This window comes from Microtus ochrogaster, chromosome 6 (assembly GCF_000317375.1).
Source record: "Microtus ochrogaster isolate Prairie Vole_2 chromosome 6, MicOch1.0, whole genome shotgun sequence".
NCBI classification, from domain to species: Eukaryota; Metazoa; Chordata; class Mammalia; order Rodentia; family Cricetidae; genus Microtus; species Microtus ochrogaster.
In genome coordinates this window covers 68,636,777-68,661,312 of record NC_022013.1, presented here as the reverse complement: position 1 = coordinate 68,661,312, position 24,536 = coordinate 68,636,777, and the positions used below count along the sequence as shown (strand labels likewise).

At 46.3% G+C, this 24,536-nt stretch overlaps 1 protein-coding gene across 4 annotated transcripts in view; it reads left to right on the top strand.

Moving 5' to 3' along the window:
* Positions 1 to 24,536, top strand: part of Nos1ap (nitric oxide synthase 1 adaptor protein) — a 276,554-nt gene that overhangs the window by 66,298 nt on the left and 185,720 nt on the right. For all 4 annotated transcript variants that reach the window (XM_005348779.3, XM_026779963.1, XM_026779964.1 and 1 more), the window contains exon 2: positions 4,593 to 4,664. In XM_005348779.3, the coding sequence (XP_005348836.2) occupies positions 4,593 to 4,664 (72 nt within the window). The remainder of the gene's footprint in view (positions 1 to 4,592; positions 4,665 to 24,536) is intronic.

Genomic DNA, 24,536 nt, shown 5'->3' with positions numbered 1-24,536 from the left:
AAAAGGCCAGGTGCTTAGAACTCCACCCGCAGCAGGGTTTAATATACCGCTGTCCTTTGGTAAGCTGGGGATTGTGGTACTCAGGAGTACCTGGCTTCGATCCACGTCAAGCATCTAGATGACAGTCAGGTGTATTATGAAGCCACAATAGAATGGAAGGGGGTGGCTGATACTGAGAAGCAGAGCAGTGATGTCAGTGTTGGAATTCCAGGCAGAAGCCAGCGCTTAGGCCTTTCCCTTCGTCTCTCCCCCAAGCAGAGAGTCTCCCGTAAGCATCCGGGACAAGTAGACATCCGTTCTTGTGAGATGACGGTCACTCAGGTGAGTTTTGGACATCTTCTTTGCACCTTGACCAGAGGTACAAGTCATGGGCATGTTCAGCCCATGAATACATGTATGCAGTCCCATGTGGATGCCTCAAAAGAGAGTTGTAGGGTGTTATGGAGTCTTCAAGGTAAGAGTTCAGCTTCCTTAGAAGTCAGGGATGGAGAGTGGGGATCCAGTTGAATTAGGCAGAGACAGGAGTGTTCCGTGTGCAGGGAAAAGCATGTGAGGAGGAAGTAAGGTCTATGTGAGGATGGAGTCATTGGAGTCCGCTGGTGTCAGATGAAGCTGGGCCACATGGACCATAAAGCCACATTGAGACGACTATTTGTCATCTTCAGAGCGGGTGCAAGCCATCATGGAAGGTTCTTAAAGATTTTTTTTTAATTTTATGTGTACGAGTATCTTGCCTGTATGCTAATGTCCCACGTGCATGCCTAGTGCCCACAGGAGCAGAAGGGGGCATCAGATCATCTGGAACTAGAGTTATGGATGGGTACGATCCATCACATGGGTGGTGGAAATCAAGCCTGGGTCCCCTGAAAAAGCGGCCATTGCTCTTAACTGCTGAGCCATCTCTCCATCCCCAAAGGGACAGGAATGAACAAGTCTCAGTAACTCATGAACTGTAACAATCGAGGAGAAGTCCTTCAAGGATGAAGCCTGAGTTCCAGCCTTGTCCGACTGTCCAGAGTGAGGAGGGCGAGGGGGATGATGGGAGGGATGTGGTGTGGGGAGCTGAAGGGAAGAAAACAGTTGCCGTTTTGGAAAGGAATTTAATTTCTAGGTATTGAACATGGCTTCTTCATTAAATGCAGGTGAAGGGAAGAAGATTTCAAGTTGGTAACCCCTCCCCCAACCATCAGAGAAAGGTAGCAAGGGAGAGCAGCAGTTTGTTAACTCAGCCTGGGAATCACCTTTCTGGTCTAGAATGGGGTGGTGGGGGTGGGGTGTCCTAGCCTAGTTCAGTTTCTTCTAAAAATGACGTGAACTTGACCACCAAAAATGAGCGATTAGCAGGATGAGCTGACCCTCAGGCAAGTGGGGCGGATGTGGACAGTCTCGTGACCTGCTCAGGATAGAAGTGTTAGCTGCGGGGGTGATGGTGGTTAGGTCAGGTACATTTACTTGGCTGTTGTTGAAAGGAAGGTGGTTGCGTTGCTCGCACCCTCTGCTTTGGCCTGAGGCTCTGGCTTCCTGACCTCTCTGCTTCCCTGGCATCATGGCTCTCATTTTGATTGACATTGTTAATGTGGATCTTTAGCTTTCATCTGGGAGAGGTAGACTAGCGAGCCCCTTCGTGTGTATCCTTCTAATCTCTTCAGTGGACCCTCAGCTTGACGGAGCTGCGCTGGCTCCTGCAGGCCCACTTTCGGGAAGGCAGATTTGTGGCGTGTGGTGTGACTGTGATGAGTTAGTGGGTGTGCAGTATGAGTGGGTGTGTGTTAGAGTTATGTCAGCACACACACACACACACATATGCGTATAGCAAGTGCTTGTGTAGGTGTGTGCTGCTTGGGTAGGGGCTGGTGGAGTGAGGCAGGCCTTTGGAGTGTGAAAATGGGTGTGAATAGGGACACTCGCTGGGGAACTACTTCTCTCTATGTTGCATCTCCTTGTCCTGTGCTGTGTCCCCCTATGTGCCCCCCCTCCATAACTGGAGGCTACGCTTTTGTTTCCTAGTTGTTCAGTCCAGAGTAATCACACAGAAACTTGTATTAATTACAAACCGTTTGGCCTATTAGCTAAGGCTATTATTAACTAGCTCTTATAAATTAAATTAACCCATTTCTATTCTATATTTTGCCTTGAGGCTCTTGGCTTGTTACCTCACATCTTGCTTCTCATGTCTTCTTGCGAACCCCACTACTCTGCCTTCTTTCTCTCTCATCTCTGCTTGGATTTCCCATCTAGCAATATCCTACTCTGCCATAGGCCAAAGCAGATTCTTTATTAACTAATGGTAATAAAACATAAACACATCATACAGAAGGGTATCCCACATTATCCATCCCCCCCCAGTTTCCTCACTGTTCCAGTATTACCAGTCCAGCAGCACCCCTCCCTAGGAAGGACGTGGGCTGGGGTACAGTAGCCAGGCGCTGTGGTTAGCAGCTTCCCTTCTGGGCTGGCAGTGAGTCAAGGATATGTACCTCCTCTTCCCCTCAGGCTCCTCTACAATGGATGGCCTTGCTCAGTCCTGAGGCCTTGGCCTTCATACGATTGTGGAGGAACTGAGCCTCAGAAGGTTTATGTTTCTGACTGCAATGGGTTCAGGGCAGAGCAGCATGGAACAGGCAAGAGAGAGATCATGGACACTTTCCCTGGCCTGGAGGGCGTTTGTAATTGGGCAATCATGAATGGTGTCATGCCATCCCTGGCTGCATAGGTCACTGACATATTGCTGCCCTGGCAGCTCCAGCAGAGCTCACTGGGGGGAATTGCTAACCACAGAGAAGCCATGGTCACACATTCGATCTAGAGGCTTTGTTGCCTCAGCAAGGTGCAAGGTCCTGTGCCAATAAGCCCGTGTACTTTGGTGGGCTCCCCCAGGGGCCAGACTGCAGCCACCTGATCTTCTGCTGGGAACTTCATTCTTCAGTGTGTCAACAGAAGCTGTTGGTCAATACTAGGGGAAATCCGCTTGTTCCCAGTGTCATTTGTGAAACTCTCTTAACTGGAACCAGTCCTTAGCTCCAAGTTTTAGGGAAAACTCTCTTTTCTTGAAACCACGGGAGTTATCTTTTGAACGTTCCTATTTTTATCAATGCAATCTTTGCTTAGGTACATAGCAAGCTATCCAAGGCTGACTCCTTAGCTAATTCTTGGATCTGTAGATGAGATGATTCAGGGAAGTGCTGCAATCTCTTGTGGTAGATCCATTGGGAAAAGAGGCGCTATGTTCCTTATGACCCACCTGTACGCATGGGCATAGACATTACCTAGGCTCTGTTTAAAGTCATGAATAATCTAATCTTTTTTTCTGTAGAACTAATAGTTTGAGTTTATGCCCATTGGCAAACAGAAAAAGAAGACTGACTGGTACTAACCTGTTGAGAGTGGGGACTTATTTTATTTTCCTTAATTTTGCATTATTTGATTAGTTTTTAGTAAGGAATTTCATGTTAAACATTAACATGAATGCAGTCTGGTTTGGTGGGTAATTTTTAAGTATAATCACGGGTAGGTGTGGGGTGTGCGTGTGTAGTTCCAACTCAGGAGGTTGGGACAGGAGAATAGGCAATTTTGAGGTCAGCCTGAGTTAGATGATAAGTCTGTCTCCAAAACCAAAGATAAATACAAAGTACAATTGGCGGGGCATGGTGGCACACGCCTTTAATCCCAGAATTCAGCGAGGTAGAGACAGGCGAATCTCTGAGAGTTCGAGGTCAGCCTGGTTTATAAAGTGAATTCCAGGACAGCCAGGATTGCCACACAGAGAAATCCTGTTTTGGAAAAAAAAGTTAATAAAAGTACAATTAGATAAAAAAATTTTTACATAAAAAATTTAGTAGTCCATTTGTTCTCCAGTCAGGAGCGTAACAAAATGTCAGAGGTCTCCAATATGTCTAGGGATAACTCAGTAAAATTCTAATAATTAAAAATAGTAGCCAGATATAGGGGCTCAGGCTGCAATCACAGCCCTTGGGAGGCTGAAACAGGAGAAGTGCTGTGAGTTCAATCTAGCCTGGGCTACATGAGCTCCAGGCCAGCCTGGGCTACATAATAGGCTACAGCTTAGATTTAAGAGTGAAGTCCTGTAAAAATACAAACAATAACAAAACAAAGCAAAAAAAAAAATACCCGGAACAACAACAAACAACTTCAAAAGTATTTATTTTTCTCTAAGTGCATTTATTTTTATTTTTTTGCAAGCACTTTTATGTAAGAGAGAGGTGTGTGTGTGTGTTAATTTATTTGATTTTTATAGATGAAGAAATTGAAGGGAGATAAAGGAAAAAGCCACCTACTGTGCCATGTAGACGTTGGCAAGAATCCCTATAAAGAGCCTTTCCTTTTCAGATGCCTTCTTAGCCAACACGGGCCTTTCTACCTTAGGAGGAAGATGGAAATGGAAGCAGTAATTTCTGGTTAACTTGCTTATTTATTAAAAACTAGAAACTATTTCAAAGGAGATGATACCCGATGGGCTTTTAATTTCCTCTTCTGTAAAACGGGGAGCTAAAGCGTGCGGCCTCAGAGTCTTTGATCTCCTGACGTTCTGTGTCCTTCCCCCTTCTCATTCTCTCTTTGCTTCTTCTCCACAGTACGTGGGAAGCTTGGATGTGCCGAGACCCAACAGCAGGGTGGAGATCGTGGCTGCCATGCGCAGAATCCGGGTGAGTGGCCCCTGTGTGTGACCCTGGAGTCAAGCTTCCTTGCTGCTTGCCCTTTCAGCCAGAGATGAGAGTCAGAATGGATGGCTGCACCCTTCCAGGCCCCAGAGTCCATATTCCGACACCACTGGGACACTATTGTGACTTGTGCAATAAAGGCCAAAGGTTGGAATGGGTGTGATGTCTGAGCAGTGCCATCCTCCCTGTCTCTTGTCTGGAAGCTCTTCCATCCGCGATGTGTGTGTGATGGTTGGCTAGGCAGTGAAGGAGAATGGTAAAAGGTTGAACAAACTTTAGTGAGTTTCTAGTAGTTGATCAGAACATTTTTAAAAGGTAATTGATTGTGGCACAGAATAGAAGGTTTGCTTGGAATTTTAAGTGGATATGAAATTTCAACAAACCTTATTTGGTCAGCTGCTTGAGGCTTCAGAATGTGTCAACCATTTTGCATGTCGTGCTCGCCCAACCCCCTGCCACTCTTTCCTGTATCTCCTGGGAGAGTTTGCTACACATGGCAACCCACTGCTTTCTGACTCTGCTCCCTGGGTCAGGGAACACCAGAACGAAAAAACTGTGCAGTTTGGAGGTGGGCTTGGGATAGCTGAGGTGTATTGTGAGTGTGTTGTGACAGGAGCTAGTGTTAGCATGGCTGGGTTGGCCATCTCCGGGTGCAGCCTGGTTTGGGTCATTATTCTTTGGAATGATCTGTTCACCTACGAGGAAAAACACAATAGGTTAGTTTTCCTTTGAGCTGGTTCTTTACCCTGTCAACAGAAGCCTCGATGCAATGACATCAGTACTGGGGGAGTGTAAACATGCTTGCCGTTGGCTTTCTGTGTGGCTCAATGATGCTCCCAGTCATTCGGCCTTTTCTTCTTTACCAAGGTGAATTTATTGATACTATTATTATATTGAAGACAACAGTGCTGTCTTCATGGATTTGGTAATTAGGAAACCTAAAGTACTTTGATGAGAGTAATCTGATGTTACTGAATGGTCACAGCATCAGAGGATGGTGTCATGAGAAGTCATGGGGGCCCAGAAATGGACAAGTGGCCATTCTGTCACTTTACCACTTGGTCTCATGGAAAAGTTGTAAGTTTTACTCCCTCTTTGGCTGCAGGTCTGCGGCACAGAGCTTCAGTCCTCCTTACTTCCTCCTTTGCCCCCCTATTGGATAGAAGCCGAAGCCCTGAGTTGTGTTCACTGCTGCTATGATCAAAAGATTGGGCCTGGAGCGGCCCGCACTCTGGGTGTTCACTGAAGTCCTCTTTTATTTATGTTTGACTGATGTGGGAGGGAATGGCTGTTGCTGATATTACCATCAGTGTGAAAGCAGTAGCTCCCCCAATAGTAACGGTTGCTTTTGTGTGGGGTGAATTTTTAGATATTTTGATATTGAATATATTATTTATAGCTACTTTAGATGAGGTGAGAATGTTCTTAGTACATTTCGTGTATGAGGACATGGTTAAGTACTTCACAAGAGCTTGGGTGTAAGTGGACTTCCTTTCCTGGCTGCCAGTTCCAAATAACCTACACAGAGACATAATACTAATTATAAATGCCCAGCCAATAGCTCAGGCTTGTTACTAGCTAACTCTTACAACTTAACCCATTTATATTAGTCTATATTTTACCACTTGGCGTTACCTTTCTTTCATCTTGTACATCCTTTTCCTCTTTGTGTTTTTCTGGTGACTCCTCTTTCTCCACTCTTCTTCCCAGTGTCCTTAGTTTGGTTCTCCTGCCTCACCTTATCCTGTCCAGCTGTTGTCCAGTCAGCTTATTATTAAACCAATCACAGCGACATATATTCACGCAGTATAAAGGAGTATTCCACACTTAAGGGTTCATACTCAAGACTGTGCCGTGGCCCCTACCTCCCCACTGAGGGCTCTTTGGAATTTTGATTATGAATCTTGACCCTAGTTGGGTGGAACCAAATAACTGCAACAGAAAGGGAGCCCATGGCAGAAGCACAACTTAGGATGGGCAGAGGCATAGGAAAACATTACCTGGAAGCAGGGGCAGGCCAGACATGGCGAGGCGCTAGCTGGTCATGGGATCTGCAGGCATCTGGGACTGGAATGTGGCAGTTTCCTTTTCTCCCATTACCTGCTGGCAGCCACATGCCTCTTCCTCCAGTCCCTTCCCCCCCCCCCCCCCGTGTGGGAGCTGTTTCCAGTGCTTAATGACGAGCTCATTTCATTAGGAGGAGAAATTAATTGGTCAGAAAGTTGTTTGGGCTGGCTGTCCAGTTGCTTGTGTGGACTGGCTGCCATTAGAAGTAAGAGCTGTGATTGTGTTCCGCCCCAAGCCCCACAATTCACTGCTGGGTCCAGGCTGCTATTTTCTTCTTTCTCTTTGCCTTTCAAAAGCTGTTTGGGCTGTAATTACAGCTGTCAAGAACTAGGGCATGGGATTTCTGTGTAAAGGACTACAGCTGCCACTGTCCTTTTATGTTGAGTGGTGCCTGGCTGATGCTGGGTTGGACACGGCAGGCTTTGGTTGCTGGTACTCTGCTGGTCTTAGAAGCCCCAGGCCTCAGGGCTTGGCCAAAGAGCAGTAGGTAGTCCTGAGATGAGAGCAGCTATTGATAAGAATCAGAGCCTCACAGGTGAGATGCCTTGCCAAGGCCTTCATTTTATTTTATTTCGTCTCATATTTTTGAGATAGGATCTCACTGTGTAGCTCAGTCTGATCTTGAATTTAAGATCTCCTTGCCTGTCTCTCGAGTGCTCAGGTACAGGTGTGGGCACCATGCCTATCATTGCTAAACTCTGTAGATCTCATCTCCTGGTCTTCTCTGGAGAGCTGTGTTGTGAAGTGGCTGTGAGTCTGTTATGTTTCCCAAAGGATCCATTGAGGGAGTGAAAGGGTCTGTCTGATGGTGTCCCTGGTCCTCTTAGGAGCTGAGGTCTTGTAGGTAGATGCATTCTTGCTTAGCTCCAACCTCATGCCCCAGTGTGGACGCAGTCAAATACATGCAGACTTCATCACTGTCTGCCATGCTTCCTCTGCCCTCTGTTCATTTCTCATTTGGTTTTTCACCTTCTTCACATTATTTTTCAATTTATGGTTTCGGTCATAGACATTCCCCCCTTTTAATATGCTTCTAAGAAATGAATGGTAAAAGTGCATAGCACTAAATTCTGCTCTTCAAAGGGTTTTCAAAGGTTCAGCAGTTAAAGCGGACAGTTCAGTAGTTAGATGTATTCTCACTGTTGCATCTAGGATCTCCAGTCTTTTTTTCCTTCTTGTGAAGCTGAGATGCTATAGTCATTAAATACAATCCTTTCTCTCCCCAGCCCTAGGTGGCCATCTTTCTACCTTGTATTTCTGCAGTTTTGACTACTTTGAAGGTATCATGAGAAAGGAACCATGCAGTATTTGGCCCTTATGTTGGCATGATGTCTTTTTTCTTCATGGTCCATCCATATGGTATAGGGTCAGGATTTCCTTCCATCCCAAGGCCTCCTTGTATTTGTGTGGTTAGGCCACATTTTTCTTAGGTATTCATCTACTAATGGGAATTTGCTTCTCTCTCTTGGCTGTTGTGAAGAGTACTGAGTGTGCATGGGTGTGCAAATGCCTCTTTGAGAACCTACTTTGATTTTTTAGTCTATATACTCAGAAAAGGAATTTCTGAATATGACAAATTGAATATTTGACCTGGCATCTCATTATGGTATCTAGGCTGGTCTTGAACTTGTGGGTGTAAGTGATCCTCTTGCCTTAGCCTCCTGAGGAGCTGGGCCCATAGGCTTGCCACTGTGCCTGGCAGTAGCTCTGTTCTTGGAGGAACTTCCGCCATGCCTTCCCTCCTATGATGCACAGCAATATGTGTTCTGAACATTATTAGTAAAGGGAAAAGAGGCTCAGAAGGTGTGTGTCCAGCAGGAAGATTACACCCAATTTGGGGGAGACAGGCAAGCCTTTGTGGGAGCGCACAGAGATGAGCCAGTAGTGATAAGTGCTGCTGACAGATGGCTCCTGAGACGAGGCTGTCACAGCTCCGAGAGGTCTGGTCCTGCAGGACGGGACCGCATCCTGTCACAACTATCCTTTGAACTTCCAGTGTCTAACATGATGCCCGATTCTCCTGTGTCCTTTGTTCTCAGATGTCAACACCAGTCCCGACCACTTCACTGTAGTCTCCTTGGGAAGGGTACTCAGTATAGTCGAGAGGGCTCTCAACAAAGAGTAATGAGAGTTGGGCTGGAGTTTTCCCCTTGAGTTAATGTGTGACCTTGGCAAGGCCGCTGTCCGCTGTTAATCTCCGTTTTCTCGTTCATAAAAGACAGCATGCTACTTCTCATCCTGTCTCTCTGGCGCTATTGTTGGATCTGGGATAGTGCGTGAAAAAAATGCTTTCTAAACCATAAAGGGCTATTTATATTCATGGCTATCATTTTGTAGACCTTTCCTCTGGGTTTCAGAGCATTTCATACATGCAGATAAATACCCTGAGGCTTTGAGCTCCTCCTCCTCCTGCTGCTTTTAACAGCCAGCCTCTTCTGCTAGCATTTCTTCCTTGGAGAAGCCAACTTGAGTGGCTTGTTCTGTTGTCTCAGGCTCCTGCTACATACCCGGTCACTGGTAGCATAGGAATGACTGCACTCCTAGTGTCCAGCACATGATCCTGGCCTCCCATTGGCCACTTTGACCACAGGTTAGGTGCATTCTGGTCCACGCTGCTAATGGCTTCCAAAATGGTGCAACATGGAATTGATGTTTCCTACCTAATGTGCCTGGATTTCCTCTAGTGTGGTTGCATAGGGGGGAGATGTTGTCAGTGGCTTGATAACCAGGAACTGGCCCTGTCCTCCACCTCTCCCTGCAGCGGCCACTTTTGTTAGCTTTCCCCGAACTTTTCTCAAGGAAAACCAAAGGACGGAAAACCACAAAAGACCATGGGTGCTTTCTTTGGAAGGCTTGAGTTAGATGTATTCTTGGTGCTCATGGGGGACTGGTAGCTTTGAGGACTGTGACTGGATCTATGGGTCCTGTCTACATGTCCCTTTCCCCATGACAGTGGATCTAGTGTGGCCTCTTTATCATCTTCCTCCCTGGTAGCTTGCCTCGGTCAGCACTGGGCTCCTTTGTCACTAAGTGCTCTTATTTTTGTTGCAAGTTCAGAGTCTAAGTACCACACTGTTGGGCTAGCTTGGCCCTTTCACTTCATAGGACACAGTAACCAGTTATTCTATATACAACCACTTAAAATAGCTCCAACTTCTCATCTTGTCATTTTGGGGGCTCGGAAGCCTGAAATGGGGAACTGCTAAGGCATCGATGGAGCCACTTTCCTGCTGGAGGCCCTGGAGAACAGCCTGCTTCATGTTGTTGTTCCAGCATCCTGGCAAGTGGATCCAACCTGTGGTCCCTTGAGCACATTCAGCTGAAGAGAGCTATGAAAGGGACCCTAACATGCAGTTATAAACTTACAACACGGTGAGAGTTTTATTGTTGTTGTTCTAATTGCGTGGTTTTCAAATGGGACCTTTTCAGATGACAGCATGGTGTCACATGTCAAAAGGTTGGGTATGCCCAAAGGTTACCCATGTTTTTAGCACGTACCTCCATTCTGTCTTCACAGCCTGCAGTCCTGCCCCTGTGGCCTCTTCTTCCCATCAGTACATCACCTCACATTCTGTTTTTCCCCAAGAATCCCAGCTTATTCCTCTGCCAGGTTCATCTTCTCATCACACCCGCAAAGTCATTCTGTCTAGACTGTAGCACCTTTGTAGGCCTGGGGGCGTTAGTCTGTCTATCATCACACTGAATTAGAGCATTGGGCTCTAGCCATTGGGAAGGTCCCACCCTCTTGTGGAGGTTTTCTAGTATGAAATGAGGCAGAATGAAATTCATATCCCATTTCTTCTGCTTGTGATCAAGGGACTTTGGACAGACTCAACCCCTCATTCTTTGTTTAATTATCAATAAAATTTATATGATGTCTTTTCAGTAGATAGATTTAACCAGATATATGTGAATGCATACACAGTACAAAGAGACGTGCCTGACCCGTGAACTTGTGTGCCCTAAATGACAGTACTAGGCGGAAGCTACACCTTAATAGTAGAAGGCTTGCCTGGTATGCACAAAGACGGGAGCTCTGTTCTGCAAAAACAAACCACCAGCAGCAGAATGCCTTGCCATTTGCATACCTGCAATTTCAGTGCTTAAAAGGCACAGGCAGGGGGATCGTTAAGTATGAGGCTGGACTGGTGGAGAGATGGCTCAGAGGTTAGGAGCATTGACTACTCTTCTGAAGGTTCTGAAGCTTTTCTTTGGTTGGTTTGGTTTGGTTTGGTTTGGTTTTTTGAGATAGGGTTTCCCTGTAGCTTTGGAGTCTGTCCTGGAACTAGCGCTTGTAGACCAGGTTGGCCTCAAACTCATAGAGATCCTCCTGCCTCTGCCTACCTAGTGCTGGTATTAAAGGCGTGCCTGTACCACCACAGCCTGGCTTCTTCCAAAGGTTCTGAGTAAAGTCTCCAGCAATCACATGGTGGCTCACAACCATCTGTAATGAGATCTGGTGCCTTCTTCTGGCCTGGAGGCATACTTGCAGGCAGAACACTGTATATACAATAATAAATAATAAATCTTTTTTCAAAAAAGAGCTCTTCATCTGTATGTAATGAATTTTCATAAGGTAAATAGATCTGTGGATTCTTGGCACAGTAGGAGGTATATAGAACTGGCAGCAGCCCACGCCTGGCCATGGCCATTTGGGTTGCTTGCTTAAGTGTTTATTTTTGTTGCTTTTGCTATGTTTTTTGACTTGTTAGTGCCTGTGGGGTCCTGGTGGTGGACATTCTGAGTAACACTGCTGAGTCTGGAGTCTACTTATTCTGGACTCCAGAGATCTCGGGTAAGGTATCCGCTGTGGATTCCTGCTGAGAGCAGTGATGTGATCTCAGTGCAAAGTTTTCTCTGACTTATTTGAATTTATTGGTTACATAATATAACTTGGGTTTAAATTATGAATCTATTAAGGCCTGTATGCATAAGTAGTTTATATCTAGACTATGTTTTACATATTTAAATGATATTATAATTTGTCAATACTTTTTTGGGTGATGACTTTATTGAGATATATTTCATATGCTATTATAATTTATACATTACATACTATACAATTTTAGCAGTGGGATCCACTATATATTCATATGCAGCGTTGTACAACTGTTATTATAGAACTTATTTTCCCCCAAAGGAAACTCTGAACCACTATTGAATTTTTGAAACTTTTGTAGCACTGGGGATCAAATTCAGGGCCTCCCCCATTCTAGACAAGTGTTCTACCAGAGAACCGTTGCTTCTAGCAACTCTGCACCTCTAATATCTCATCTCCTAATCTCCCCAAAACTCCCAGCCCCACGGATCTACCAATTCACTTCCTACCTGAATGGATTTGCCTAGTTTGAACAGTTACTACTGATGGTCTCGGAGACTATGTGGGCCTTCGTGTCTGGCTCCTTTCAGTGTTTGCAGAGTACCCCTGTGGGTTTTCATGCTTCACCATTTTATTTCTCTTTATTACTGGCTAGTATTCCACACTATACTTTTGAAGTTCTAGACACAAGTCCGCCAAACACTGGGTGTTTGTCTTTCTGGGTTTCTTTGAAAGGGGCTTGGCTTTGTTTAAACTTAAGAAAACCCTTCAGCAGCATGTTACAGCTGTCTTCCTTTCTACCAAAGGACACAAGTTGGCATCCCTAGGGATGCTGAGGCAGGCATTTTCATCAACAGAAGCACTGATGCACAGACAGCCAACCTTGATTTTTTTTTCCCTTACTCGTTGGGAGGGAGATATTGACTTCCACTTCTGAGCCAACATTATTTTAGGCTTTGGAGTCTTAAGATAAGAAGTCCCTACCTGGATGAAGCTTACATTCTGATGGCTGAGAAAGAAGGAGAGACTAGACATACAGAATCACATGGAAATTCTCTGCAGAATGAGATTAGGTGGTACCAGGAGGGAGACTGAGTGCCGTTTCTGTATAGCTGGCTGGGGAAGACCTCTTGGTTATGTGAGTAGGTAGAGAGGGAATGAGCCATCTGGTTCTCTGCAGGAAGAACATTTCCCACAGAGGGAACAGTAAGTACTAAATGCTGGAGCAGAGGATAGGTTTCTAGGTTCAAGGAGCAGCCTGGGGGGAAAGGTATGAATGGTGGTGTAGAAATCTGAGCTGGAATGGGCGGTTATTTGTAGGAATTTTCCCCGCGAGCCACATCTCAAGAGAAGCTAATTCCCTAAGAGCCTACTGAGTACCTGGATTACACATGAATAACACACTTATCTTTCCTTAAATTTGAACCAGAATGAAAAGTCACTTAATTCAGGTATGTTTCTAACATGAGGAATTCAGTAATTTATTTTCCATTTTTTTGTTTGTTTTGTGTTTTTAAGACAGGGTCTTACTGTGTAGCTCTGGCTATCCTGGAACTCACTCTGTAGATCTGGTTGACCTTGAACTCCCAGGGATTTGCCTGCCTCTGCCTCCTGAGTGCTAGGATTAAATATATACCAGTCAGTATATATAGTGAGTCACTATACCAGTACAGGAATGATTTTTTAAAATAACTAGGGCAGAGATGATTTATTAGAGCCCAGAGTTGTCAAGACAAAACATACAGTTGCTTTTAAATAAGGGACCGGCTCTATTAAAGCCTTACATATTTAGCAAGCGGGGATATCTCTGAGTTTCCGCAGGAATGCCTGAATGCATCCAGCTCAGTCTGCTTTCTTAGATAAGCCGCTTCATTTGGAACGGGAGGTTTTTCTTGATACAAGCTCTCACTTTGGTTCTGAACTTATAAGCTCAAATAATCCTCTTGCTTCAGCCTGATGAGTAGTTGACACTATTGGTGAACAACACCAAACCTGGCATTTGGGTATCCTTTTGGCGAAGTCTGTCTGCTGTAGAAAGAGTAAGTACGGAATGCCAGTTTGTGGCTGCTACACTAAGCAGCCTTTTGAGGGGTCCTTTGCTCAACTTTCCGGCTTTGGTAGCAGGTGACATGGTACATGCTTACTTTGGTGACTTCTTTGGCCTTAAACACACATTCATGCAGAAATGTATTTTTTGTTTTAAATATATGTAAGTATACAGATCAGTGGGTTTAAATACACCACAATACTCTGTGTCCTTTACCGCTGTCAATATCCGGAGCCTTTCATTATCCTTGTTATAAACCCTGCTCATTAATCAGTAACCCCATCCCAGCCTGGACCTCTGTCCTGGGTCTCGTCTCTTCATTTATCTCTTCCAGGGACCTCCCACAAATGAACTCTTATGCCAGGGTTGTCACCTGTTTCTGCTTAGTTCACTGGATGAGATGTTTCCAGGGCCCATCTATGTCATAACATGCATTAGCAATTCACTCCTGTGTTTAGCCAGAAAGTGTTTTCTCTTGTGACTTCTCTGAGCCAGACTCTGAGAGCCCGTGCTGGTCTCTGGTGATCCTTTGTACCTAGCATAGGACAGTGGTTTTGATAGATGGCCAGAGTGTTCCTGGGATCATACACACCATAGGATAAAGATGCTGTGCTACCTAATGAGATAGCGTTGGTACCACAGTGAAGACTCAGCTTCTGAGACTCAGCTTCTTTTGACCTGTGTGGAGAGGTCTCCATTTGTGGTTTCCTTCTTCTTCACAGTGGCTTAGGTGTTTTTTTTTTCTTTCCTACTGTGATTTTATCTTAGCCTCCAATAACCCTGCCAGGAGTGGGTATTGCTGCTTTGTTCTTTTGTTTGTTTTTTAGAAAAGGGTCATAGGAGTGGAGTCACTGCTCCGTGTTCTTGTTCTTGTGGAGTCTAAGCAGACATGGGTCTAGATTTCACTGTGCCATGTGTTGCTCTATCTGACCCACAGGCAGAGAGCACTGCAGAAGTGTCAATCACCACCCCTCCGTGTGGGTGTGAGTGTAACCATCACCCACTTTATAGATGAGTAAACTGAGGCAGAGAATGGTTAAATAGCTTGCTCTAGCTCAGAGCTGGTAAGCTCATGGCAGAGGTTGAGCGTGGTGCTGCCGTGACTGGGAACCAAGACTGGCGTCTGGCTCAGGGATCCTACAAGAGCAGGCTGACTCTCCTCATTCCCCAGTGTCTGGGCAGACAGTGTCGTCTGTGTCCCTCATTGTGTCTGCCTTCCGTCTGGGAACACTGCCAGGCAGTGCATAGCACCAGATGTAAATAAGGCCATTTTATTTGATTTTTATAAACTTCTTTTCAGAGCTTGAAATCCATATATTGTGTGGCACCACCTCCCCACTTTGTGTTCCAAAGCCACCTTGAATTCAGTGTGTCAAAACCCAGATTTATTATTTCTGCAGCAGTTTCTCCTCTTTGAACTTTCTCCCTTGAATTTTTACATATGCCAGCTTATGCCAGTGAAAGTCATCTTGCCCACCCAGAATGTAAGCTTCCAAGCTCAGGGTCGTCTTCACCTCCTTTCTCTATCTCTAGTCTTCCCACGAGCCAACCATGCGAAGCTGCCTGCTAAACAAATACTACGTCTCAAATATGTAGATCTCTCTCCCCTCGGCAAGTAAAGGGGAGCCCTGTCCTTTATTTATTTGTTTGTTTGTTTGTTTGTTTTTACACATATGTCTGCAGCGGTTGGGGTGTAGGAAGTGGTCAAGTGTGTGCCTTGCAGAGGTCCTCTGTATCAGTGTGCCTCACCATCGCTTCTCTGGCCCATCCTTTCCCTGCTGCCCAGCCTGTCCTCTGAGGGTAGTCCTATTGGCCTTGTTCCATTTAACAGCTACTTGTGATGCTTCGCCATCTCCTGATTGGACTCTGAGCTCTGAGCAAGGAGCATCGGCTTCTGTTAGTAGCTCAGGCCCCAGGAAAGGTGCGGAGCATCTTTATATTCCTGTTCCCTCCTCCTTTCTGCTTGGGAAGCTTTTCCTGAGTAGCTTAAGCCTGTCTCCTTAGGACCCAGTTCAACTTCTGCCTTTCTCCATGAGCCCAGTTCTGGTGTCTTTTTTTTTTTTAATCTACAAGTTTCTCTTGACCCCTCAAAGTAGCTTTCCTATCTTTTATGTCCACACTACACTCTGTAAAGACTTGTGACCTTGCCCAGCTGTCTCCGACGTTGAAATAGTTTCTGAGAATGGTTGGTAGGAGTTCGGTGAGAGACCTCACAAAAGGGTTTGTGAATCATCGGGGTGTGTACCGCTAGGTGACAGCTGGGCTCAGAGTGCCATAGGAGTTGGCAGCACAAGCCATTTGTTCAGGGCCCTGGCTAGGAGGACGCCCCCTGTCTGGTGGTGTTTCCCCGGCTCATCTCTGTTGCCCCATCGAGTTTAGACTGACAGCCTGCCGAGCAGAGACTGCTGACCCACCCGGTGTACCTTGTGCATACCCAGCCCCTTTGTATTGAATCAGTGTCAACAATACTGAGTAGCTGCTGTTCCGCACGCTCTCTGGGCTCCATGAGAGCTGCGGCCCTGGAGAGGCCTTTTAACCACTCGGTGGTTGGCTGTGGAATGACAAATGGCTTCTCCGCGTCCCTCTCAACCCTGTTGTCTACAGTGGCAGTTACCTTGCTAATGTGATGTTGGTGCCCTGTTAGCAGTGTGCCCTGCCCCTCCTCACCTGCTCACTCTCCTGATGAGACCTGGCACCTTCTTTGTTCTCCTTCATCTCATGCCCGCTGGCTAATTAAACAGGTGAGCTCTCACCTGCCTTTGGCCTCCCGAAAACAGCCATTGAGGGAGCTTGACCTTAGCTTCCCCCTTAGCTGCCTTGCTGAGCGCCAGGCCTGGATCACAGGGAGAGCTGGCAGGGGGCCAGGGAGTTAGTGGTTTGGGTCTTGGCTTACCAAAGACTCTTGTCCTGATAGGCTACTGCAGGGTGACTGTGGGCTGAGGAAGAGCTAGTGTATTGTACTTTTGTTTTCTTTACAAAGGCAAGCTGGACCCCCCAAGACCCCCACCAGGCCACTGTCCCTCCCCACCTGACTTCCATTTCACACATTTTCACTGCCTCAGCCTCTCCCAGCAAGGGGATTAGATCAGACACAGTCTGCTGGCATATATCTTTGTCAGTTGTCACCTTGTCTTCTTTTGCCTTGTTCTGTCTCTTGTGGAGCCAAGTGGGTCTTTGTTTATTCTGGCCCAAGAGGAACTGGGAGGGAAAGAAGTTGACTAGTGTGGGTATATATATGAGTTGAATTTTAGAGATATGAGCCTGAAAGTCACTTCACAGAAAAATCAGGAAACAGCAGGACTAGGGGGTGGATTTCTTTTGAACAAGTATGTATGTATGTATGTGTGTGTGTATGTATGTATGTATGTATGTATGTATGTATCTATCTATCTATCTATCTATCTATCTATCTATCTATCTATCTATCTATCATCTATGCTTTTATGTCTATCTGTCTGCCTCTTATCTGTCTTCATCTATCATCCTATGTATCTATGTATGTATATATGCACAAGTGCATCTATGTCTTCTGTATGTATGAGTCTCTCTCCATCTGTCATTCTATGTATTTATGTTTGTATGTAAATATGCATTATGCATCTACCATCTCTGTCTGTCTGTATATGTGTATCTATTGATATCTGAATCAGCATCTCACTTTGTAGAGTAGGCTGGCTTAGCACTCTTAGCAACCTTCCTGCCTATCCTCTCGTGTAGTAGAATTACAGGCCTGAACCCGGCACGATTCCTGGCATGGCTTTCTTCCAGGTGACCTGCTGAGCCATATCAGCATCCAAGTATCTAGTTAAAAAGCATCAGTACCACACACATCCCTGACAGCAGGTGTTACAGGAGAGGCGCTGCTCTGTGTGTTTTCCCACAGGAAATTCACCGTACTTACAGAGTTGCTTTGGAAGAGAAGCAACCTGCCCAGCATTGCTCTGTTGGTCACTGCCCAGATCTGGGACCTAGAACTTGGCTTCCTGACCGCTGTGCTGCCCCTCTAAGGCAGATAGAAGTAGCTGCTGTGTCGCCCCATGGGGAGCCTCTGCTACTTAGTCAGTGCGTGTTTCTTGCCAAGTGTGGGTGTGACCTCTCCCTAGGCCTGGCCCTGCATAGAATCAGTTCTGGTCCACATTCAGCCTATCCTGCTGAAACGAGTCCCAGCCCTCCACACTTCTCGGGGCTGCTTGTTGAGCTGGCCTGCTCAGGTATGAACTTCCACAACAACCTGTTCCTCTTGGGTCACAGCCAAGCTTTGTGACATCAGCTGGTACCGCTGTGGAGACAGCTGATAAACAGAGTCAGGCTAGAAATCCATGTGCCGGACCTTTTGCTGGGGCTCAGAAACTGGTGGGGGCCTGGATACACACCTTTTCTACCCTCTCCCTTCTCTTTCCTTCCTCCATTGAAAAACTGAAAGGAGGAGCTGGGGATATGACTTTGTGGGTAAAGACATTGCTGTGCAAGCTTGAGGGCCTGGGCTTGGATTTCTGGCTTCCGTGTGGTTGACATCTGTCACCCCTGTGCTGGGGAGGGGGCGGGGCAATGACAGGCGGATCTCTTGAGCTTTCTGGTCAGCCAGTCTATGAACAAGATTCCGATTTAGTGAAGAAACTCTGTCCCACAAATAGGTTGGGGAGCTGGGGGCATAGTTCACTTCATAGAGTTCTTACATCTCAGGCATGAGGCTCCAGGTTTGATTCCCAGTTCTGGATAAACTAGGCATTGTGTCATATAGCTATAATCCTAGCACTTGGGAAGTCAAAACTGGGAGGGTCAGCTACGCAAAGATACCCTTGGCTACATAGTGAGTTCAAGGCCAGCTTGGGTTACAGGAGACCCTCTCTGAAACAAAACATAGCAAATAAAAAAAAAACCCACTAAACCAACACTAAACAGATAAGGTGGAGGATGACAGAAGACAATGACCACTTTTGGCCTGTATGTATGTACACTGTGAGCATGGGCCCTCAAATGTACACACACGGACACATGCTCATGAGTATTCCTTTCTCAAAACAAAACGAGCTAGGCATGGTGGTTCATGCCTGTTATTCCAGCACTCACGAGGTGGAGGCAGAATGGTCAGGAGTTTAAGACAAGCCTGTACTACACTGTAAAAGCCTGTCCCAACAAGAAAGACAAAAACTAAGACGAGGTCCCGGTGAAGATGATACATCGAGGAGCCGAGGAGCCTTCAAAACTCCACTTCTTCTCTGTGATGGACTAAGTTGTTATTCGCTGCCAACGGGAGGCTTTAGGGGCTGAGGCAGCAAAAGACTGAAGATACATCAGGCTTGGTTCAGGCCTTCTCTGGAATAGGTTAGCCCGGGCTAGTGTGACGATTATAGCAAAGATTTCTCACCTGATTTGGGAACTCGGCTGGGGCAGTGTTCTCAGTGGACTTGGAGGTGAAAGTAAAAGATGGATCCTCCTGGCTGGGGTTTATAGCAGTGCTGGAATTCTCGCTGCCTAGAGCAAAACCAGAGGTGGCTTTCCCACTTAGGCCCTCTTGTCTGGGCTTTAGGACAGCATCAGCCTTCCCTTGCCAAGTGATCTTCCCTGGTCCAACTGCCCCCTTAGCACCTGCCCTGCTCAGTTGGATCCCAGCCTCCCTCGGTTTTCTCATTTACAGCAATCCTTTCTTCAAACTTGATTAGATGTCTCTGTTGGCTCACACATCTGGTCTTCATTTAGGAGGATGACACTTAATTTAAGTAAGAGTTTGGCTGCTTCTAAACTAAACAACCGAATCCCGCTGAGAGGCTGATGGGGATTCAGTAGCTGGATTGTTTATTGAAAGAGACCGTATTGATTTATGATTTTCACTTAAGAAATCTGTCCCAGATTCTCTGCATTTAATTGAATGGCTGGGCACCCTGAGAGCTCCTTAGAGGGAGAGGACCCCTTCTCATTGTATAAGACGGACCTCTGTGCCTGGCACACACATCTACATGTCCCCAAAGAGAGCAGTCATGCAGTGGAAAGCTGGGAGCTCATCTCATCCACAGAGGACACCACTTTGGGTCACCCACTAAAGCCTTAGCTCTGTCATGTCTCATCTCAAAATCCTTCAGGGGTTCCTCACAGTTTTGCCATAAGGAGCTCATTGATCTGGTGCTACCGTGCCTGTTCAAAGTCGTTTTTCATTATGTTCACATGGGTATCCAGATCTCTGGCCAGAATGAATTCCTACTAACCCTCCAGGGTGACCTGTTTGCTTTGACCTTCTTTGACCTTTGTGGTTTTACTTTTCTCTCGAATTCTCTCTCTCTCTTTGTTCCTGCTGGTATGTTTTCTTCAAAGCCCGTCTTAACACTAAAAACCTTCATGCTTGAGTCTTTCAATTTCTCAGCTATAGTTACCTGGTAGATTATTACTGTCTTAGGGTTTCTATTGCTGCGAAGAGACACCATGACCATGGCAACTCTTATAGAGGAAAGCATTTTACTGGGCTGCCTTAAATTTTGAGAGCTTTGTCCATTACCATCGTGGCAATGTGCAGGCAGATGTGGTACTAGAGAAGAAGCTGGGAGTGCAGAAGAAGCTACACCTTGATCTGGAGGCGATAGTAAGTAAACTGTCTCACTGGGCGTGGTTTGAGCATACAGGAGACCTCAAAACCTGCTTCCAGACTTCCTACAAGACCACACCTACTCTAACAAGGCTACACCTCCTAAATAGTGCCACTCCCTTTGGCACTATTTTTTCAAACCCCCACAGCTACCCTCTCTGTACTGCAGATATTTCAATCTGCTTTGTATTATGGTTTTAACTTTTAAGATAGGGTCTTATTCCGCTTAGGCTGGCCCATGAACTTGCATTGTAGACCAGGATGACCTTGAACTTCTGATTCTCTTGCTTAGATTGGTGGATTACAGGTATGTGTCACTGTGCCTTGTTTGTATGGCACTAAAGATTGAACGCATGACTTCAGGCATGCTAGACAAGCATGCTGTCCACAGAGCTCCATTCCCAGCCCTGATTGTTGTTTATTCTTACTGAGGTATCTGACAGTGGTGATCCTGTGTTCATATGTGTTCCTAACACAGGGCTCAGGAAGCAGTGATTAAGATTTCCCGAGTGTTCTGTTCTCAGGATTCCATGGGTGCTCACCTTGCTAGTCTTTATAAAAGCTCCTATGGGAGGCGCTCTGCTCAGTGCTGTTTGACTGATAAGGTAGTGAGAACAGACTGAATAGCTTGCTGAAGGCCACAGGGTGTGTGTGCGTGCGTGCGTGCGTGCATGTGTGTGTGTGTGTGTGTGTGTGTGTGTTAAAGTGGCAGAGCTGGTTGTTCCTCCAGAACTACACGGCCTTTGACTCCAGTCTCTCTATCTCTGTACTGTGTAATGTCCTCCATCGCAGGTACTTGCCCTGCACATGTGCATAAATAAAAGTTGTACTGATGATGAGATATGAAGAGGAGCAGGAATAGAAGCAAGAAAAGCGGAGGGGAGAAGGAAAAGGACAGTGATCAGGTAGGAGCATCATGGGACAGAAGAGGCAGGCTGCTCAGAGGGTAGAACTAATTCTCCAGGGAAGGTGTGGATTTAACCAAGCCTTTGGAGTAAGATACAGTATGTCTGAGGTATTGAGACGATAAGCCCTCCTGGTGCTGGCGGGGACACAGGAATTATGAGTTTCTGTACCTGGCTCTTGTCCCACTTAGTATGGTCACTCCAGATATTCTAAATGTGATGTTTTTATCAAAGGGGCAAGAGTGGAGAGATGCAGAGCCCAAACCCGTCAAGTCTCTTTCTGTCAAGGAGGAGGTTGGGGGACTGTGGCTTGCTGGGGACCCCTGCGTAGGGCAGCAGGGCTGGCTGTTCGTAATCTTACAGCTCTGAGTAGCCTCTGTGCTTCATCTCTCATGCCTCTACAGATTTCGGGACACTGGTCCGTTCAGTGTCACCATAGTGTTATCTTTTTCATGTAATTGGAACCACAGAGGGTGCAGCTTTTTTAGAGCCGCTTCTTTTGTTTAGCAAGATGTACTTGAGGTTCATGTCTCTTTTGTGGTATGATAGCTCATTGGTTTGGTTACCATATAATATTCCAGATGTACCACAGTTTATGTAGTCACCCACTGAAAGGCCTTGTGGTTGCTTCTAGAATTTGATGGTCATGAACGCAGCTGATAAAGACACTCCTAGGCAGGTTTTTATGTAGATTCAAGTTTTCAAATCAATTAGATAAACACATAGAGGGACTTTTCCTCGTTTAATGTCTGCTTTCCCCTAATTCTATCAGGGCAATACCAGCACACTCTGAAAACTGGCGATTTTGCTATTGACCTGCCTCTATACTGACCTATTGGCCGATTTTTCTTTTCCAGTTGTAAGTGGCAAGCGTCCTCATGTCAGAGAACTTTAAACCATTATTTAAAAATTAATTTATTTGTGTGTGGCTGTGGTGGGCACGCATGTTCCACATAGCTCGTGTGGAGCTCAGAGAACAGCTTGTAGGAGATAATTCCTCGAGTTCACCATGGGGGTCCCTGGGGTTAAACTCGGGCTGTCAGTCATGGCCGCCAGCACCTTGACCAGCAGCCATTCTGCCGGCCTAGAGAAAAGTTCTCTTTTAAATCCAGGAAGTGATGTGGAGGAGAAGGGTAATTCTGGGTTTGGAGCTCAGGACCATTCTAGTGTTGAGCAGTTCAGTCCCGCAAGCCATATTCCCCTTTGCTTTGGTCCAAAGGGCCAGTAACCCGGGAGGTTGTGTCGTGAGTGACTCACCGTGTGTGACTCAGGAGAGGAACTGGCCCACTCCTGACCCTTTCCGGTCTCGGGGCAGGCTGTGATAGCAGGCCTTCCAGGTAGGTTGGAAGGGAGTCTGCCATTTGAGTGGCTGGCAGTTCACCCTCCGCTCTGCCTCTTCTCACAGTTCCACTTCCCGGCAGGTCGCTGCCCTGTCGATCCAGATGCTGGCATCCAGAGTTTGCCCGCTCTTTTGTTTATTTTGGCACGCTCATGGGGCTTTTTATTTATACACATTTTAATTGCATAAAGATGGAAAGTTTTCTACTTGATAAAGATTAATAAACCAGTTTTTGAGAACAATTTTTGAAACACTGCATGGAAAGTACAGAGGAACCCCATGTTCCACTCACTCCCACTTTCCGTCTCTACGGCTGCTGCCCTCACGTACTCAAGGGACACAGCGGTGACAATCGATGGCCCTACAGTGACACATTGTTATCACCCAAAGTCCATGTGTCATGTCAGGCTCACGCTTGCTGTCGTGCTTGCTTTGGACAAACAGGCAGTGCTGAATTTTCGGGGTCGGAGGTCTGGGTAGAGACCGTTCACTGCCCTGCTAACCCTCTCTGCTCTGCCTGCTCCCCCCCCCCGCCCCCTGGCAACTACTGATCTTTTTCACTGCCTCCATAATCTTTGACATTTCCAGAAAGTTATGCCTCTGGAATCATACAGAATATAGCCCTTCAGACTGGCTTCTTTCTGGAGGAGGCATGTTTCAGGTTGCTCCGTGTTTCTTCAGAGCATTCTAACTCACGCCCCTTGAGCTGTGATTACTACTTCATTGTTTGACACACCACAGTTTACTTATCCATTCACCGCCCGAAGCACATGCTGGCTGCTTCCAAGGTTTGGCAATTATGAGAAAAGCTACTGCAAACATCTGTATGCGGGTTATTTGTGGAGGCAAACATTTTAATTCCGTTTGGATAAACAGTAAGGCTATGGTCATAGGAGAAGAATGTGCTTAGTTTTACACCGTTTGTATTTTAGAGGTGATGGAACCATGGCACAAAAAAAGCGAGTAATTTGACCTGCGTCTTGGTGTGTTAGCCTTTTTTCTGCTGTTGTTGTTGCTGCCAGGAGCATAGTCCTATACTCCAGATAAATGATAAAGGAAGTTTTGGAGGTCAGAGTTGGAGGGGCTGCCTATGGCTCTCTGTGGCAGAGTCCTGAGGTAGTACAGGGCTTCATATGGCAATAAATGCTCTCTCTCTCTCTCTCTCTCTCTCTCTCTCTCTGTGTGTGTGTGTGTGTGTGTGCGTGCTCGCACATGCATGCGCATGGATATAGATGGATATACACATCTGTGTGTATAGATGCAGTTGCAGGGACTCCACCCTGATGGCCTTATCCAATCCCAGTGACCTCCTAAGGGCCCCACCTTAGCTTCATCTCTCAATACCAGAGTCAGATGAAGTTCCATCTCTTAATTCTGCACAGTGGGAACTAAGTTTCAACACATGAAGTGTTGAGTGAAACTCAAAATCTATCTAAGCCATAGAAAACGGCTCTTGGGGATCAAGATGGTCTCCAAACACATTTCCCACAGTCTGTGTCTCGCTCACTATGCTGGGCTGGAAATATGATAAATTCAGCAGCCATTGCTATGGAAAATGCATAAAGGAGAACAGTTCCTAGCTGTTTCCCTTCAGATGTTCCCAGTCTGGTGAAAAGACCCTGGAAACCAGTCACTGTCATGGAGGGCAGAGGGAGTGAGGAGCTAATCACACAGGGAGCGAGGGGAAGAACAATCACATAGAGCCTCCTGGGGAGATCAAGGCAGACTTCACAGAGGCTATGGTCCTCCAGCTAAGGACAGGTGACAAAGAGGAGAGTCCAGACAGAGGGCAGCACATCCTGGGCCTTCAGAATAGAGCACAGGGAGACTGGGCAAGGAGGCACTTGGCGTTTAACTTCTTAGATAATAAGGTCACAGAGGTACTGACGTGTGTGCTGAAAGTTGAGCTTATCCTGCTGATGGTAGGGGCTACTGAGATGTTTCTGTCAGAAGAAACATGGTGAGAGCTGTAGGCTCTTGGACACTGTCAAGGACAGAGGAGGAAAGAAAGACTGTCAAGGCCCAAATTAGAGCCCCGGAGTAGGATGGAGATGAGGAGGTGAAAGGAGAGGACCAGGCTATGAAGGTCTTCTGTGTGTGGAT